The sequence below is a fragment of the Natator depressus genome, chromosome 4 (genome assembly GCF_965152275.1).
Source record: "Natator depressus isolate rNatDep1 chromosome 4, rNatDep2.hap1, whole genome shotgun sequence".
Classification (NCBI taxonomy): domain Eukaryota; kingdom Metazoa; phylum Chordata; order Testudines; family Cheloniidae; genus Natator; species Natator depressus.
In genome coordinates, this window is record NC_134237.1 from 99,082,499 (window position 1) to 99,101,542 (window position 19,044).

Genomic DNA, 19,044 nt, shown 5'->3' on the forward strand with positions numbered 1-19,044 from the left:
ATATGAACAGAGAGCAACAATACCTGAAGTCCAAAGGTGCAAACAATTCGATGTTTATTGGGGTGAACTTCCAGCAAGCATGATTCCAGTTTCCTTCCTTAGTGTCCCCCTTCCCAGCTCTGACGCCACAGAGCCTTACACCTGTGTCCCTGTTTCCATTCCTGCCCTTAGCCAAACATGATTCCAATTTCCCCACCCCCACTCTCTGTTCCCATTTCCTCCCACACACCCACCCACTTCCTGATTGACTGCAGACTATATAGTAAAACTTGAGTTCTGCTTAGCTATACCTTAACCAATCATTTTCCTGAAATTTAACTAACCAATCCTAACATATTGTAACATGATTATGTAACCAATTATATCTCACCACCTTAATTAGTTTACACCCAGCAAAATTAATTATACAGCAGACAGGGACGATCACAGAACCAGACAGAGATTATACAGACAAACAATGGGGAAATGGGGACTACATAGATAGAACAAACACAGAAATGAGGATTTCACATCCCGGCTATTGATAAGTGAGTTCTTGCCAGACAGGATGCTATCAAACTAAGTTTCCTTTTACATCTTCTAGGCACTTCCCTTTCTCTGGAGGTGATAGGCACTATCAGGACAGGATTGTATTCCTAACAGCCCAATAGCACCTTATTTTAATGTGACTAGTTTGGAATGTGAGGAGGTGACTGGTCGCTTCCCAGCTTATGGCTGCCTCTGGTGCTTAGCCAAAGGCCTTAGCCTAAGAACAGGGCCTCAGACTGTCACAGTAAGAGAAGGCCCTTACACTGGCAGACAGTGATTTTGATTCTTTCTTTTATATCTCTAACTAGCCAAGTGATAAGAATACACCTAAATTCTTAAAGTACAGGCCTTTACAGACAGGCCTGAATATCTATATCCTAACAGAAGTGATGGAGGCAAAATTTCTTTGGCAGAGTCCATGTTGCAGAGGAAGGATTATAGTCTCTTGGCTAGCTGAAGATGGTGGTAAACACTCTGGGGATATTTTATCAGCACCTCTGGGCTGTGATAGAGTGTGGCTTATGCTCTTGAGTGGTGGTTTCTTAGCTTCCTATCCCACTAGTGGGATGTACTGACATGGAAGTACAAGTAGACTTAGTCTGCAGGGTAGGGAGATGGGATGTGAGAGAAAAGATCTTGCTTCTTCCAGATCCCCTGTGTGTTTAAACTTCATTGCCTACTAAGTTGTAAAAGTAAATTACTAAAAGTGCTTCAGTTTTTATTAGTTAATATTATCAATATAACCAAAAAAGGTGGTCGTGATGGGGAAGATTATGTTGATAAAAATATGAAATATATCATAAATAAATTGGCAACACCGCACCTAAATAATAGCGATCATTCTTTTTTCTTGTATCTGAAACCAATATTTTATAATATTGAAAACATAATGTGGCTGAACTGAAAAATGAAACTGTTCTAATTTTGTAAATGTTTAGGCCTAAATACTGTTAGGCATGCTTCCACTTTTCCTATTGTTCTCGATTTGAAAAGTTCCCAGTAGCAATGTGGTACTAACTTGTTTCTATAATCATTTAAAATACTTAATTTTTAATTTACAGAAAACGTATGTTTCAGAAGCGCTGGGTTAAGTTTGATGGAGACAGTATTTCTTATTACAATAATGATAAGGTAAGCACCTCTTTGTGTGTGTGTGTGTGTTTTTAAATAAGTATGCTTTGGTGTCCTTCAGTTTAACTGGAAAGGTAAAGTGTAGATGAGCTATGCTGTAACATAAAAGAATTAGTATTTGTTTATAACTTGTTTCTAAATAGTATTTTCACTTGCAAAATATTAGGATGTGACACTATATTAAATGTTGAGGATACTGTTGGGATCTTCAGCTAATATTCCTTTTTTTCTTATCTCCTTCCTGACCTTTCCAGAGAGGTATCCTCAGAACTTCTGCTTTTTTTGTAGGAGACATATGTACTGCAGAAAATCTTCAAAACTGAACAAGATCATGTAAACTACGCTGTGGGATCATGAAACCATGCTATTTAGCCGATGACAGTGACTTTTGTTCTCACTTGTCATGGCAAGCTGAGCATGATGGAATTACTGATAAGCTTGAAAAAAGGATTGAATTTGGCACACATTCTTTTCATTAGTCAGTGTGGTTTCTGTTCCTGATTTTAACTTTCTTCTGGGAATCACCATATTGGACAAGACTGACTAGCTTTTATCTGTATTGGCTTGTATATAAAGCCAACGGTATTCTACACTGTATAGTGCTATGGAATTGGGGAGTGGAAAGAATTTCTTCCTGACCCCCACTGGCTATTGGCTTATACTTCCAAACCTGAGAATTGATGGCTGCTAAACTTTTGCCACAGTTAGTGTAAATGAAGCAGCTCTTGTTACTCTCTCTACTGTCGTGTGTGTGTGTGTGTGTGATCTTGTGCTGAAAAATCTTATTAAACTATTTATCTTGGCAACTGTGAATTCCTTAGGTAACTTATCTTTTGATATATGTTGTACAAAATAAGTTTTTACCCACTTTAAATTAGTTGCATCAGCTTTTCATCAAAAGGCTTCTTGTTCCTTGTTGAAAATTGGTTATATAGGAGTTTTATTTAACGTTTCTCTCTACTATTCTTCCAGATCACTGCTAAATATATTGAACACTATCAGTTCCAGGACTCATCCCCTGGATACCTAGATATTTTGTTGCTGAAAATTGGCCATTTATTCCTGCTCTTTGCTTCCTATCTCTCAAGCAGTATTCACCCACAACAGGACTCTACCTCTTGCCCTATGGTTCACAAGATCCTGAGCTTCTTTTAAGTAGAAGAAAATGAACTGAACTAAACTCCAGATCAAGACACGTGTGTGTGTGTATGTGTGTTGGGGTTGAGAGTTTGTGGATATGAGTTTATTTGAAACATCGAGAGCATTTCCTGGCAAAGAAACAATAGGAGTGCCTGGCTAAAACAAAACACCAGTGACCAAGTCCATCTCTCTTTGCAAAGGCTATGACTTTTCTGAAAACTATGGTGGAGACAAATAATCAAAACTCCTGAAGGGGCTTTTTATTATGATTATTTAGATCCTTAAGAACAAGTGAGAAACTTCTAGCACAGAATGGTCTGATACACTACCAGGGCATAAGGACTACACTGAAGGGGATAAGGAGATTAGACAAAAGCTGAATGATTTCTTTTCATGAATCTTCACCATGCAAATTATTTGGGAGCAAGGGAGAAGGGCTACTCAAGATTACTTTGTTACATTCAATGTAAAAGTAAGGCATGATCAGGGGGATGGAGCAATAGAATAATTTCAAGATTCAAATGGCAGTGAATCACTAGTCCTAGATGGCATTCACTCAAGGATAGTAGCTGACGAACAAAGTAAAGCCACTAACGATATAGAGAATTCAGCATTTGACTGAAGCATTGTCGCCTTTGTAACTAATGTATTGAAGAGAAAAGGTGCTAAAACTGACTTTATTATAGATTATTGAGCCATACATCTGAACTAGGTAAAATAATTAAAAAGATCACTGAAGATAAATGCTTGGGATGAGAGCCTCCCTGCCACCTCAGCCCCTACTGCATTTGGTGCAGGAATGGGAGAAGCCAGTCACAAGGATGCCTTCTGAGGACCCCTCTCAAACCCCAGCATAGGTGGGAATGTGTTTTGAGGAACAAAGCAATAAGAACCCTATAAAAGCCTGACTTAACATGTTCTTAGCCCCCTCTTCTTCTCACCGTTGGATTAGGAGAGCGTATTTTTGGTGGATAAATATGTGACTTGGCCACGTGACATAGTAATACTTATGCGGATAATTGCAGAGCCTGCGGATCTCTCCGAACTGCACTAAATATCTCGACAACAAGGAGTCCAGTGGCACCTTAAAGACTAACAGATTTATTTGGGCATGAGCTTTCGTGGGTAGAAAACCCCACTTCTTCAGATGCATGGAGTGAAAATTACAGATGCAGGCATAAATATACTGACACATGAAGAGAAGGAGTTTCCTTACAAGTGGAGAACCACTGTTAACAAGGCCAATTCGGTCAGGGTGGATGTGGTCCATTCCCAATAATTGATGAGGAGGTGTCAGTACTGAGAGGGAAAATTGCTTTTGTAGTGAGCCAGCCACTCCCAGTCCCTGTTCAAGCGCAAATTAATGTGTTAAATTTGCAAATGAATTGTAGCTCTGCAGTTTCTCTTTGAAGTCCGTTCTTAAGAACATAAGAATGACCATACTGGATCACACCAAAGGTCCATCCAGCCCAGTATCCTGTCTGACAGTGCCCAATGCCAGGTGCCCCAGAGGGAGTGAACTTAACAGGTAATCATCAAGTGATCTCTCCTGCCATCCATCTCCACCCTCTGACAAACAGAGGCTAGGGACACCATTCCTTACCCATCCTGGCTAATAGCCATTAATGGACTTAACCTACATCAATTTATCCAGTTCTCTTTTAAACCCTGTTATAGTCCTAGCCTTCACAACCTCCTCAGGCAAGGAGTTCCACAGGTTGACTGTGCGCTGAGTGAAGAAGAACTTCCTTTTATTTGTTTTAAACCTGCTACCCATTAATTTCATTTGGTGGCCCCTCATTCTTATATTAGGGGAACAAGTAAATAACTTTTCCTTATTCACTTTCTCCACACCACTCATGATTTTATATACCTCTATCATAGCCCCCCCTTAGTCTCCTTTTTTCCAGGCTGAAAAGTCCTAGCCTCTTTAATCTCTCCTCATATGGGATCTGTTGCAAACCCCTAATCATTTTAGTTGCCCTTTTCTGAACCTTTTGTAATGCCAGTATATCTTTTTTGAGATGAAGGGTCCACATCTGTACACAGTATTCAAGATGTGGGCAATACCATGGATTTATATAAGGGCAATAAGATATTCTCTGTCTTATTCTCTCTCCCTTTTTTAATGATTCCTAACATCCCGTTTGTTTTTTTGACTGCCGCTGCACACTGCGTGGACGTCTTCAGAGAACTATTGACCATGACTCAAGATCTTTCTCCTGATTAGTTGTAGCTAAATTAGCCCCCATCATATTTTGTGTATAGTTGGGGTTATTTTTTCCAATGTGTATTACTTTACATTTATCCACATTAAATTTCATTTGCCATTTTGTTGCCCAATCGCTTAGTTTTGTGAGACTTTTTGAAGTTCTTCACAGTCTGCTTTGGTCTTAACTATCTTGAGCAGTTTAGTATCATCTGCAAACTTTGCCATCTCACTGTTTACTCCTTTCTCCAGATTGTTTATGAATAAGTTGAATAGGATAGGTCCTAGGACTGACCGTTGGGGAACACCACTAGTTACCCCTCTCCATTCTGAAAATTTACCATTTATTCCTACCCTTTGTTCCCTGTCTTTTAAACAGTTCTCAATCCATGAAAGGATCTTCCCTCTTACACCATGACAACTTAATTTATGTAAGAGCCTTTGGTGAGGGACCTTGTCAAAGGCTTTCTGTAAATCTAAATACGCTATGTCCACTGCATTCCCCCTTGTCAACATGTTTGTTGAGCCCCTCAAAGAACTCCAATAGATTAGTAAGACATGATCTCCCTTTACAGAAGATTTTAAAGTTTTTTTGTTGAAGGATGGCTACTTTTAAATCTGTTATTGAATGTCCAGGGAGATTGAAGTCTTCTCCTGCTGGTTTTTATATATTCCCATTTGTGATGTCTGATTTGTGTCCATTTATTCTTTTATATAGAGACTGTCCGGTTTGGCCAATGTACATGGCAGATGGGTATTGCTGGCAAATGATGTTATATATCACATTAGTACGTGTGCCAGTATATTTATGCCTGCATCTGTAATTTTCACTCCATGCATCTGAAGAAGTGGAGTTTTTTACCCATGAAAGTTTATGCCCAAATAAATCTGTTAGTCTTTAAGGTGCCACCGGACCCCTCGTTGTTTTTGTGGATACAGACTAACACGACTACCACTCTGATAAATATGTTGAGACGTTTGATAATTCGGGGAAAGCGATTTAGATTTAGGATTTAATAGACAAATCCCTAAATTCTCATGTTGGGGCCACAGAGTTCTAAGTTGGGGCATGTGGCTGGCCTTCCATTCTACTCTATATAGGTTCTTTACCCCGCGCTAACCACTGAAGTATCTGAGTGCCTTCCAGTAGTGTTTTGAGTATTATATATAAGATCTGCCGTGTGTTCCATCCTCTCATCAGGGAGAGAATTATGTGTGTAGGTATCCACTCATTATACTCCACACCTGAGCATAGCCATTATATGAACAACATACCCCCATATCTCAATGTCTGTACTTGGAGATTGCAGATTATGTATTCCTTATGCCACCCATTCCTAATCTGAATTTCGCACCCCTTGATAATCTGTACCTTATTCCCTGATAACCAGAAACTTCTATGCTTAAACTCTGTACCGTTTTCTTTTTACTTCAACATCACCTTAATAAAATTATTATTTCTGGTAGGGTTTTGTTTTGAGATTTAACTGCAGGCTGAGGATAACAGTGATAAAATGCAGTGTTTTATTGCCTGTAAATCCACAAGTCACTTTTAATAATTATTCCTTTATTTTAAAAATGATCTGAAGAGTCTGTATATATATAGAGTCTTATCTTCATGGTGGTGTTAACTAGAGTGTGGATAACTCAAACTAACACCTCCCAAGTTAACATAGCTTGGCTGAGAACAATCACACTTCAAAACAACACTCAAGAAACGCAGAGTGAATTTTATTAGCTGCACAGAGTAGCTGCATTTCTCGTTCCAGAGGACTTGAGGTTTAATCCATACCCCTGACAAGACAGCTCGCTCAAGTTTAAAGCACCACTTAACTTGAGCTAGAGATTTTTGACAGGTGTTGGGTTTGGGGAAACACACGAGTTATACCTGGAGCCAACACGGCAGTGAAGACAAGTATTCAGTGTGCTCCTCTGTGCAACATCTTCAGAAATCAGGTTCTACTCTGACAGAGAATGTTTTCTTTATTTTAAATGTCTAGTTTCGTACTGTTTTTCACAAATACTAACACACATTAATAATAAGTGAATCCATATTGTGAGGTGCCGACTAACCAGTTTTATGTAGCTACTGCTAGTCCTTGGCAGCTTTTAACTACAAGTGGTATTCACAGAGGTGTACTAACACTGGGTAGATGCTGAGAAGTTTAAAAATATTTCTGTATTTTAGCTTGGAAAACTACATATTTTAGTTGCCTTGTCTGCTTCACTTTAATTCAGAACTTGCAGAAAGTGAAGGAGTAAGAAGGAAAAGTTTGCGAAATGCAAATAAGTTAAAAGAAAAATAAAGGTGGGGGGAGCGAGGGAGTTGTATGTGTGACACTCCCCCCACACTTATACTCAGTCCTTCTGAGCAGCAGGGTCTTACTGAGTTTTCGGAACCACTTTTCTCTGACCTTGTTCTGCAGTATTAAACCAGTAGAGTAGCTCTCTTTTAATAAAAGGAGTACTTGTGGTACCTTAGAGACTAACCAATTTATTTGAGCATAAGCTTTCGTGAGCTACAGCTCTGAAGTGAATACAGACTAACACGGCTGCTACTCTGAAACCTGTCTCTTTTAATAAGTACACATTTTTCTCTCTCTCATACCCGAATATAATATATGAAGAAAAATGTCCAATTTCCTGCAAACAGTCATTGACCTTGATACTGTTCTTCACTGAGCCACTGATGCTACTCATTTCTTATACGTACATAGGCTTGAGCAAGCTAGTGTGGTGAGAGCAACATCCTGTGTGGTTACATCTTTAACTGAGTGTGGTTAAGCGGAGAGAGTTTTATAAAAGGAAAATGTAATCTGAGGCTGCTTTTCAACTACCAAATCTGCATGTTTTTTTGTCTCAATGTGCTGTCTGTTTTTTTTACATAAGGAACTCCAATTCTACAAAACCTCCTGCTGATAATAGTTCATCTTAACTAATTAGCCTCTCACAGTTTGTATGGTAACTTCCAACTTGTGTGTGTGTGTATGTGTATGTGTATCTATCTATCTATCTCTCTTACTGTATGTTCCATTCTATGTATCCGATGAACTGAGCTGTAGCCCACGAAAGCTTATGCTCTAATAAATTTGTTAGTCTCTAAGGTGCCGCAAGTACTCCTGTTCTTTTTGCGGCTACAGACTAACACGGCTGCTACTCTGAAACCTAAATTATAGTAAAGCAAAAATGTTGGTATGGTAAGGTTATCATTTCAAGTGTGTGAGGAGCTGGGACATAGTAATTACAGCTGTATTGAAAACGGTAAATCCGTTTCGTGTATGATTTCAGAATCTGATTTCATTTAGATTTGGAATGAAAGTAAAAAAGGTAGAAATTATATGCGAGACAGAATGCTGCTGCTTATTATTATTATTATTTATTATTAATTTTATTATTATTGAAAAGTCAAAATGGTTTGTTCTGATAATTTTGAAACAAAATTCTGACTACTGGGCTGAAGGAGAGCTGGCAGAACTGGCTCCTGGGGGCCTGGGCTGCCGAAGAGCCAGGAGCCTGGAAGGCAGGGCCCCCAGCAATTCTCCAGGTTGGCTTTTTAGGAACTGGCCAGGCAAGCTGTCAGGCAACCAATGAAGGTTCTGTCAGAGCTGTGTGTGGGTTCTGTCAGACCTAAATCACAATCGGACCACCTCCACAAAAAGGCTAGATTTTGATGAATCTGCCCTCTCTGACAGAAAACCATTCCATCTGAGAACTTCTGACCAGTTGTGATATTACTATGGGTACTTCTGGTGGGGAAGGAAATAGCTAAATCTTTCTTGTCTGATTGCTTATTTAGAAAGGTTTGTGAGTGGCTCGGAAATCGTCCTGGTCAGAAAGGAATTTTTTTTAATACTCAACGTTTATTTCCTGTGCATGAGAAGTAGCTATTGACAAATGATTGATAAACTATTCCAGTTCCATTGTATTTACAATATATACAGAATGAAGCTGGGAGTTAAGTAGTGTTGGTTTTGCACCATGCTAAAGCTTTACTTTTCACTTTCCTATCGGCTGCTACATGCGCAGAATTTGTCATTGTTCCAGCAAACTTTGTGTTTACCCACCCTCCAACACAGTTTGCATTCCCCTAGCTAGAAGCCAGATGAGCAAGCTCAATTCCCTTAGTCCATTGTGGACTTTCAGTCTCTTTTTGTAGGGGCTTCTCATGCTGTACAAAAGGGTCTCTTCCTCTCAGATGTAAAAGTTCAAGTAATTGCTGTTACATTAACTTCCTTAGAGATTTAAAAACACCCCATTAGTTTTTGTTAAATGTGTCAATCTTCTAGTGAAAGAGTGAAGGTGAGCTTTCAGCTGAGGCAGTCTGTAATAACTTTAATGTTGGGATATTCTTCCTGTATTGGGTGAGCGTTAAAGTTAGTCATTTGCTCTTTCTGCTCCGTCAAATTCAGGTGAATAGATAAAACCGAAGCATAACAAGTCTAAATTCAATGTCATGACTATGAGTGTGGGCGTGTTTACCTTTCAACTGTGGTAGTCTACTTCAACTCATGAGTGGAAATAGCATAAGGTTGAGGGTGGGGGTGGAGGTGGTAAGTGCAGCTCAAGTAAGCTGTGTGATATAATCTTGTATCGCATCTAAGTCACAGGAGTCATAAGTGTGAGGCGTGTTCTAGGTAACTTGTGGCAGAGAGAAAAGAAGCATCTGTGCGATGTTAGTTTGCTATTGGTTGTGCTGCTCCTGCTCACATTTGTCCATCTTCACCTGCAAACACCTAATAGCTATATCTTCCAAATGTGTTGAGGTGAAAAAGGGGCTGGTTATGCCCACGAGGCATAAAGGCCTGGGGAAATACAGTGGTGTGAGACCTATGTAAGTGTGCTTAAAAAGAATAGTTTAGTGCATAGGGCACTGGACTGGGATTCTAAAGTTATGTGGTCAATTGCTGGCTCAGTCAGAGACTTCCTGTGAAACCTTGGGCAAGCCGCTTCTTTATCTACTCTGTGTTCAGTTCCCCATATTTAAAAGTGGAGATTATATTTCCCAAACTCACAGGGGTTTGTGATGATAAAATCCAATACAGATTGTCAGGTACTCTGAAATTATGGTAGTGAGGTCCATATAAATATCATAGAATCATAGAATATCAGGGTTGGAAGGGACCCCAGAAGGTCATCTAGTCCAACCCCCTGCTCGAAGCAGGACCAATTCCCAGTTAAATCATCCCAGCCAGGGCTTTGTCAAGCCTGACCTTAAAAACCTCTAAGGAAGGAGATTCTACCACCTCCCTAGGTAACGCATTCCAGTGTTTCACCACCCTCTTAGTGAAAAAGTTTTTCCTAATATCCAATCTAAACCTCCCCCATTGCAACTTGAGACCATTACTCCTCGTTCTGTCATCTGCTACCATTGAGAACAGTCTAGAGCCATCCTCTTTGGAACCCCCTTTCAGGTAGTTGAAAACAGCTATCAAATCCCCCCTCATTCTTCTCTTCTGCAGACTAAACAATCCCAGCTCCCTCAGCCTCTCTTCATAAGTCATGTGCTCTAGACCCCTAATCATTTTTGTTGCCCTTCGCTGGACTCTCTCCAATTTATCCACATCCTTCTTGTAGTGTGGGGCCCAAAACTGGACACAGTACTCCAGATGAGGCCTCACCAGTGTCGAATAGAGGGGAACGATCACATCCCTCGATCTGCTCGCTATGCCTCTACTTATACATCCCAAAATGCCATTGGCCTTCTTGGCAACAAGGGCACACTGTTGACTCATATCCAGCTTCTCGTCCACTGTCACCCCTAGGTCCTTTTCCGCAGAACTGCTGCCTAGCCATTCGGTCCCTAGTCTGTAGCGGTGCATTGGATTCTTCCATCCTAAGTGCAGGACCCTGCACTTATCCTTATTGAACCTCATCAGATTTCTTTTGGCCCAATCCTCCAATTTGTCTAGGTCCTTCTGTATCCTATCCCTCCCCTCCAGCGTATCTACCACTCCTCCCAGTTTAGTATCATCTGCAAATTTGCTGAGAGTGCAATCCACACCATCCTCCAGATCATTTATGAAGATATTGAACAAAACCGGCCCCAGGACCGACCCCTGGGGCACTCCACTTGACACCGGCTGCCAACTAGACATGGAGCCATTTATCACTACCCATTGAGCCCGACAATCTAGCCAGCTTTCTACCCACCTTATAGTGCATTCATCTAGCCCATACTTCCTTAACTTGCTGACAAGAATACTGTGGGAGACTGTGTCAAAAGCTTTGCTAAAGTCAAGAAACAATACATCCACTGCTTTCCCTTCATCCACAGAACCAGTAATCTCATCATAAAAGGCGATTAGATTAGTCAGGCATGACCTTCCCTTGGTGAATCCATGCTGACTGTTCCTGATCACTTTCCTCTCATGTAAGTGCTTCAGGATTGATTCTTTGAGGACCTGCTCCATGATTTTTCCAGGGACTGAGGTGAGGCTGACTGGCCTGTAGTTCCCAGGATCCTCCTTCTTCCCTTTTTTAAAGATTGGCACTACATTAGCCTTTTTCCAGTCATCCGGGACTTCCCCCGTTCGCCACGAGTTTTCAAAGATAATGGCCAAGGGCTCTGCAATCACAGCCGCCAATTCCTTCAGCACTCTCGGATGTAACTCGTCCGGCCCCATGGACTTGTGCACGTCCAGCTTTTCTAAATAGTCCCTAACCACCTCTATCTCCACAGAGGGCTGGCCATCTCTTCCCCATTCTGTGATGCCCAGCGCAGCAGTCTGGGAGCTGACCTTGTTCGTGAAGACAGAGGCAAAAAAAGCATTGAGTACATTAGCTTTTTCCACATCCTCTGTCACTAGGTTGCCTCCCTCATTCAGTAAGGGGCCCACACTTTCCTTGGCTTTCTTCTTGTTGCCAACATACCTGAAGAAACCCTTCTTGTTACTCTTGACATCTCTTGCATCTCACTCCAGACAATATCTGGAGTGATAGATTTCAGCAGGATTTGTATATTGTCCAGCATATGTACATTTCTGCTATGCAACTCAATAGATTAACAGTGTTTTGATTTATAAAATTTTACAGTAAGACACTTGCATGGCACTCCAGGGCCTTTGACATAAAATACAAAAAAACAATAAACTGAAAGTAGTAGCTAACCCCACCAGCAGCCCCAACACAACTAGGCCCACACAAGACTCTCTGCTCCCAATGCTATCCTTTGCGATCCCTTCCTGTGCCCTCCTCCCTAAGGGCATTGTAAACCTGGATCTGTGCATCTGGACTCGGGGTGTTCAATCCCATGCTTTAGTGTCCATTCTGCATTGGGTTTACAATTGCTGGGCCTGGGTGTTTCAGCCATGCAAACGCTGCACTAGCCAAACCTTTTGATTTGGTTCTGAGGCTTGAGCTATGCCCTTGCTGTAAAGTGATAGGGCTGGGACTCAAGTCTTAGCAGGCATTGGACTCAGACCCACCTCCCAGCAGGGGCCTAGGCCCTTAGTCCTGAGTACTTGCTGAGCTGAATCAGACTGCGGATGGTAGGGGGGGGTTGGGCTCAAACCTGAATCTGGGTTTACATTGCAGTGTAGATATACCCTAAAAGTCTGAGTAAATAGACACTCCTTGTCATATGCTCCGTCTGTCAAAAGACCTGGACTCTTTTAGATAAAGGAGGGGAAACATTCCAAAGTAGAAGGCTGCTGATGGAGAACATTCTACCACTTCCCTCCTTTGTTTTTCTTTTTTTTTTTGAGGGGGCTGTAGTATGAGAACCATTGTTGATTGCAATTCTGGCAGCATGGAACATGGGGGCAGAGAGTCTCCCATGTAGGACGGCTTATAACACGCATCTAAAGTTACCAACAAAATAACTAACGTAAACATAAAGGATGAGATGAACATTTTTATTTTATTTTATGGCTAGTTGGAGGGGATGGTTTTAACCATGAGCTGCGGTGGTGAGAGGAAATGTAACATTTTAGTAATTTCTAGTTGCAGAACTCTTTCCATCATCAGCCTGTCTTTTCTTGTATTTAGACCAAGTGCAAGAACTTTCAGTCCCCAAGTCAATAGGAATAGACGTGCCATCTCTAATCTGCCAGTAAAAACCACAGTCTTACAGCAGCTGTGTAGCTAGTCATAGCTACAGCACCAGTTCTGGTAACTAGGGTTACCAAAGTCTTTCCATTTATAAATTCCTGTTCCAAGTTCCTCAGAAGTTCCTAAATGTGACCTTCATTAAAATTTTCCAGGTCTGTTCTCTGCCCTGAAGGGGTGTACATTTTCAATTTTGGCAAAATGCATTTGTGTTTCTTGGTCCCTATGTCCAAAATGTGTTACCTGTCGGGGAGGGGAGAGAAACAGAGTACAAAGAAAAGAGGTGTATTGTTTTGTTGTTTTAGCAAATACTATGAAATAAGAATAGTTGTTGGTTGTATTAGCAATCTGATAGAGTAATGCTGCAACAGTACCCAACATAGCCAGTAGATGCCTGCAAACACCGAAAGATAATTATATCTGAGTGCCTTTAGAAAGGGTATCTGCTACTGGAATTTGTTACCTTATGGTTCTATTTTGTGAAAGGTAAAAATACCTTTAATGCTGCTCCCAATTTTTTCTGACAAATGAATAGCTACTGTGTTAACATCCCTTTTCAAAGAGAATATAGCCTTACTGATATGTTTCTCTGTGTGTAATCCTTTGTTTCATTGTGCTGACACACTAAGATTAAATTACCAAAACAGGCGTTCTTCACATAGCTGTAGAAGTGTTTGCTTGAAATGAAATGCATCATTTTTATTGCATCATTATATTTTCGCTATATTGCAATTGTCCGAACAGCTTTAATTGAATATATATGTGTTTAAAAAGGAAAAAAGTGAGACATGTAGGATGTCTTTACATAGATCAGTAATACAGTGAATAAACAGAAAATCTATTCAATGGGCGCTCAGCATTTAACCTTAAAAATGATACATTGAGTACAGACATAGAGGATAATTTTATTATAAAAAGATCTAGGTGGAAAATTATTGTAACTAGGATTTTTTTGGGGAAAGTGATTGAACCCTTTCCAGTCAGAAATATGTTGCTTTCTCACTTGCTAAATCCCGGTAGCATATTTGGGTTCTAATCAGAAGGCAGGTTGACCCAAGCATAGTGAGGTTCAAAAAAACCCAAGCTCTGAAGCTAAGCTGGTTTGCAGAAGTCCATTCTAGATCGGGGTGGGCAAACTACGGCCCGTAGGCTGGATGCGGCCCGCCAGCCATTTTAAGCCAGCCTTCAAGCTCTCGCTGGGGAGCAGGGTCTGGGGCTTGCCCCTCTCCAGCTGGGAAGCAGGGTCAGGGGCTGCTCCACGTGGCTTGCGGAAGCAGCCGCATGGCCCCGCTCCGGCACTCCAGCTGGGGAGCAGGGTTGAGGGCTGCTCCACAAGGCTCCCAGGAGCCGCGGCATGGCCCCCCTCTGGGTCCTGTGCACTCCAATGGCCCCCTCCAGCACTCCAACAGGGAAGGGACATGCCACTACTTCCGGGAGCTGCTTGAGAGAAGCACCGCCCGAAGCCTGCACCCCTGAGCCTCTCCCCACACCCCAACCCCCTGCCCCAGCTCTGATCCCTCTCCTGCCCTCTGAACCCCTCTTATACCCCAACCCAGGCCGAAACCCCCTCTTATACTCCAACCCCCTGATCTCCAGTCTGCATCCCCCTCCCCCGCATCCCACTCCCCCCCATCAGCCCAGAGCCCCCTTCCGCACCCTGAACTCCTCATTTCTGGCCCCACCCCAGAGCCCGCATCCCCAACCAGAGCCCTCACCCTCTCCAGCAATCCAACCGAAATGTAAGCATTCATGGCCCACCATACAATTTCTATTCCCAGATGTGTCCCTCGGGCCAGAAAGTTTGCCCATGCCTGTTCTAGATACAACTATCCTATCTGATTTTCCTGCATATGCTCTCTCTCTGTCTCTCTCTCTCTCTCACACACACATTGGAACTTGGATACCTGTGATCCGTGGTCCCATTGGTGTAAGGGATGGCTTGAGCTGTTTGATTAGGGGTTTTTTGTTTTGTTTTGTTTTAAAGCCGTGCTAAACTGTGGTAGGCTTTCTCCCTCCCCCACCTCTATTTTGGGCCATTTTGGAGCCAGAGACCGCCACCCCCACCAAATCAGAAGTATTAGGAATTCCAGACATTTTGCCATGTTAGTGAGAAGAGAACATCTGAGCTTGCAGGGAGGTTCCCTGTTCTTAGTTCTTTTGTTACTGTTCTGCAGTATGGTGCCTCCTCTTTCTGTCTCCATTCCAATCCCAGGCTAAAGGTAAAATCTATGCATCTCCTGTTCTCACTGACCAACTATGTGGAAAATACTTTCCTGGTGTTATGACATTTGGGGAAAAAGCTGACGGCTGCTGAAAAAGCTCCACGACACTGTTCAATGAGTCACGTTTATCTGTGTAGCTGATGTTTCCTGAAGTTGTAGGGATAGGCAAGACTGGTAAAACTAGGGTAAATTACAGTTGTCTACTGTCAGGCTGCCAGTGGCATTTTGGAATACAGAGTTTCATGTAATTGGAGTTTATAAAATGTGGTTTTACTGAATATTGGATAATGTACCTGCATGGAGTCAGACTCCTTCTGAGAAGGGGGCAGGTGAGGGTAGCGACCTAAGGGTGAAATTGGTGTTATGTAGCAAATTCTGAGGGGGCAGAAGTTCTTTGGTAATCAATATGACTTATCAATAATGCAGTAGACTGAATTAATATGTGAACTTTACAGGCATAATGGCATACATCTGAGTAGAACTACCTACAATTTTATGAAGTCGTATTAACTATTTCTATTGTTTTTGATATAGGAAATTTACTCTAAGGGAATAATCCTGCTCTCTGCGATAGCTACAGTCAGGATCCATGGGGAAAATAAATTTGAAGTTGTCACAGCTCATAGGACTTTTGTCTTCCGAGCTGAAAAGGAAGGTAAGCAGAGCACATATTTAAATGCCAACTGCTAGCAGATAGTATTGGTGGCTTTTGGTAAATAACATTCCTAAAATCAGTGTTTTTGTATGCATGTTATCACACTTCCAGCAAGATCGCTGGGATCCAGCTATCTTGGGCTCATATGTTGTAGGTTTTTGTGACAGAACTTTATTCCATACCCCATGGATAGGTTACCTCCCAACTACAGTCTTATGATTCCAAAGTTAGTCTAAAGGCCAAGTCTTTGAGTCCTCTGTGCAGTTCAGCCCGAGGACTATTTGACAGAGATTGTCTTAGCCTGAATTTTTCATTGACTAGAACCAAGTGCCTTTCCCATAGCCCAAACTGCCTTTATTAAGGCCTACTATCTTAAAGCAAATTTGTGCTTTAATCACATCTGCTGGAACATGCAGATTGTTTTATATTGTTTGAGGGACTTAATTTATAGAAATCCCAGTTTGAAGTACTGTATTGGTTAGAAAAAAATAAAGGGTATTTTCCAGCAGGGGGGTGTGTGTGTGTGTGTGGATTTTTTTTTTTTTGAGATGGCATAAAGCAAAATTTTTCTGGGTATTCTTTAACATTTATTAGAGCTACTTACAATCCCTGTATTCTCAGCCATCTGCTCTGAGCGACTGTTCAGTATAAAAATGACAAAGAGCAAAGTGAAGTTGATGGCTTGGATGTGGAGATCGAAGAAATCTGGCTTGGGTTTTCTGGTAGATTATATTTAATGTCAAATGTGCAGTGTTTCCAATGAGCGTTTTTTGATAGTGAATAAGGTTAAATTTAAACTAGAGGCCATAGTAATTTCTTGTAGATTTTTTTTATCATCAACCTGTAGAGTATTATGCAAAATCATTACCAAAAAGTGTGTACAGCTTGAGTTATTTATGAAAAAGCCAATAAAAATGGAATATTAATTAGAATATATTTATTTATTCACAGCAGTGTACACTAGCACCAATATAGTTAAAAGCCTGTCAGCATTTCCATTATCAACTCCAATTTTTATGGGGTTATGGCTTGGCTATAAACATTTTCTGTAGGCTATAATTTTGAGTGCAGTATCCCAGCCTGTGGAAAAAAAATCCTTATCAGGTTTGGCTCAGATCATTTCAGGGATTTTTACATTGTTGGCTGGCTTAAAAATAGGTCTGCAATTTTTTTAAAAAGAAGTTTTTTGGTTTTTTAACTGTTGCTCAAAAATATTTCATTGTAACATGAAACTTTGTAGGGCCATAATCTGCTTTATGTACCAATGCCTTTGGATAATGAGAAAACAGCATCAACTATTAATTTTTATTTACAAGCTTTTTAAAGTGTTCCTCTGTGTGCCCTATGACAAACCTTTTATATGGGTTACAAATTGTATTTTTCTTAAATGTGCAGCTCTCCCTTGACAGAACAGCCTGCTTAGGCAGCTGTTGATTTACTGTTCTAAGTAGGTTTGGGACAAATAATATGGTCCGTACCAATAACTAGAGCCATTTGAAGTATTCAGTAATTTATACACCCAATTTCCCTTTCCTGTGTATGCACAAACTGTTCTTGAACCAATCACAACTTGCGTGAATTTGTTCATGGCTGAAAAATATTCAGGGGATATTTCCAAGGGTTCCTGCTATTTGTGGCTTTGCATAAAGCATTAAAGAGCAGGATTTTTCCAATATATTTCAGTCTGAGTCTTGCTTGTTAACTCTTCACTGTAAGAATATCAAAGCATGAATGTGCTTTCTTTTTGGTCACCTAAGTCACATGTTGTTGTTTCTGGATTGGTAGACGATAAAGCTTGATAAACAGAAAGGGGGCCTAAATAAATCACAATTCTCTGATTCTCTTATGGCTTGTCTACACAGGTTTTGCTTCACTTTAGTTAAAGTTAGGTGGGTAGACAAGCTCTCAGGGAGGTTCAGAAAATGCTCCTAAGAGTTACTCTATGAAGACGTAAGTAGGCACAGGGCACCGAGCGTATTTTAAAATATTTTGCTTACCTGTTTTCCACAGAAGTATTATGGTCTGGCAGACATGGATCCCAGACTTTTTGGGGGAAAGAAGAAAACTGGATTTAAAAATGAGGGGAGGAGAGACTAACTGTGAAATAAATTTTGTGAGCTGCGTACAGTAGACTTTGCGTTCATTTTTTTTCTTGTCCCAGATGCACAAAGTTTGTATGTGAGCAGTATTAATTGTGAAGACTTAACAGTCTTAGTACTGGGACAGGAGGTTTAAGACAACTGTCTCACATGGTAAATGTACTCTGCAGTGCACTGTTAGACAGATGCACTAGCTCTGCTTGAGCTAGCATGCTCCAAATAGCTGTGTGGCTGGGTGTAACGTGGGCAGCGGCTTGGGCTTGCTGTCCAAGTATGCCAGAGGTCCAGGCAGGTTGGTACTTGGATGGCAGCTCGACCTGCCACCCATGCTACCTCCAGCTACGCTATGTTAAACGTGCTAGCTCGAGTACAACTAGCGCATATCTGTCTACTTGTGCTGGGACACACGCTCCCAGCTGCAATGTAGACGTATCCACAGTTATGTTAATAAACAATGTCCCAATCTATTTTGAAATCTGAATATGATTTGATTAGAATTTAACAATGTTTGTGGGAAACTTTTTTTATATTAACTTAGCTCCATCAATGACCTACATGTTGAAATACTTTTTTTATGCACCCATTGATCTTTTGAACCATCCACTCTAAGAGATATGCTTGAAACGCCTTTCCTGAGGTGATCTGTCAAGCTGCTGTTCTCTCTTCTTTAAGATCCTTCCATGACACCCCTTTCTAAGATGATGATCATAAGAATGGAGTTGAACAGACATTCATGCTCTACCTTGCTGTGCACATACCTTTTGCTGAGTAACAACTTTTTGCTTATCTTTTTGCTGTAATCCTTGTTCTTCCTCCAATATCTGCATCCTGTTATTTTGTCACCCTCTCTTTGCATTCTTTGGGATACGGACAATGTCTGTTTGCCTGTAATCTAGACTTACAACACATTTTTAGGTGCTGTAACATATTAGAGTTGGTTAAATAAATTGAAAATTCAACTCTGAATTTTTTTCTGGAAAAAAAATTAATCAGTTTCCTACTGTTTCATATCTT

General features: G+C 41.0%; 1 protein-coding gene across 1 annotated transcript in view; it reads left to right on the forward strand.

Annotated features, from left to right (window-relative positions):
• Positions 1–19,044, forward strand: part of ARAP2 (ArfGAP with RhoGAP domain, ankyrin repeat and PH domain 2) — a 187,514-nt gene that overhangs the window by 29,239 nt on the left and 139,231 nt on the right. Inside the window, exons 6-7 of the mRNA XM_074951566.1 lie at positions 1,590–1,659; positions 15,811–15,931. Coding sequence (XP_074807667.1) covers positions 1,590–1,659; positions 15,811–15,931 — 191 coding nt within the window. The remainder of the gene's footprint in view (positions 1–1,589; positions 1,660–15,810; positions 15,932–19,044) is intronic.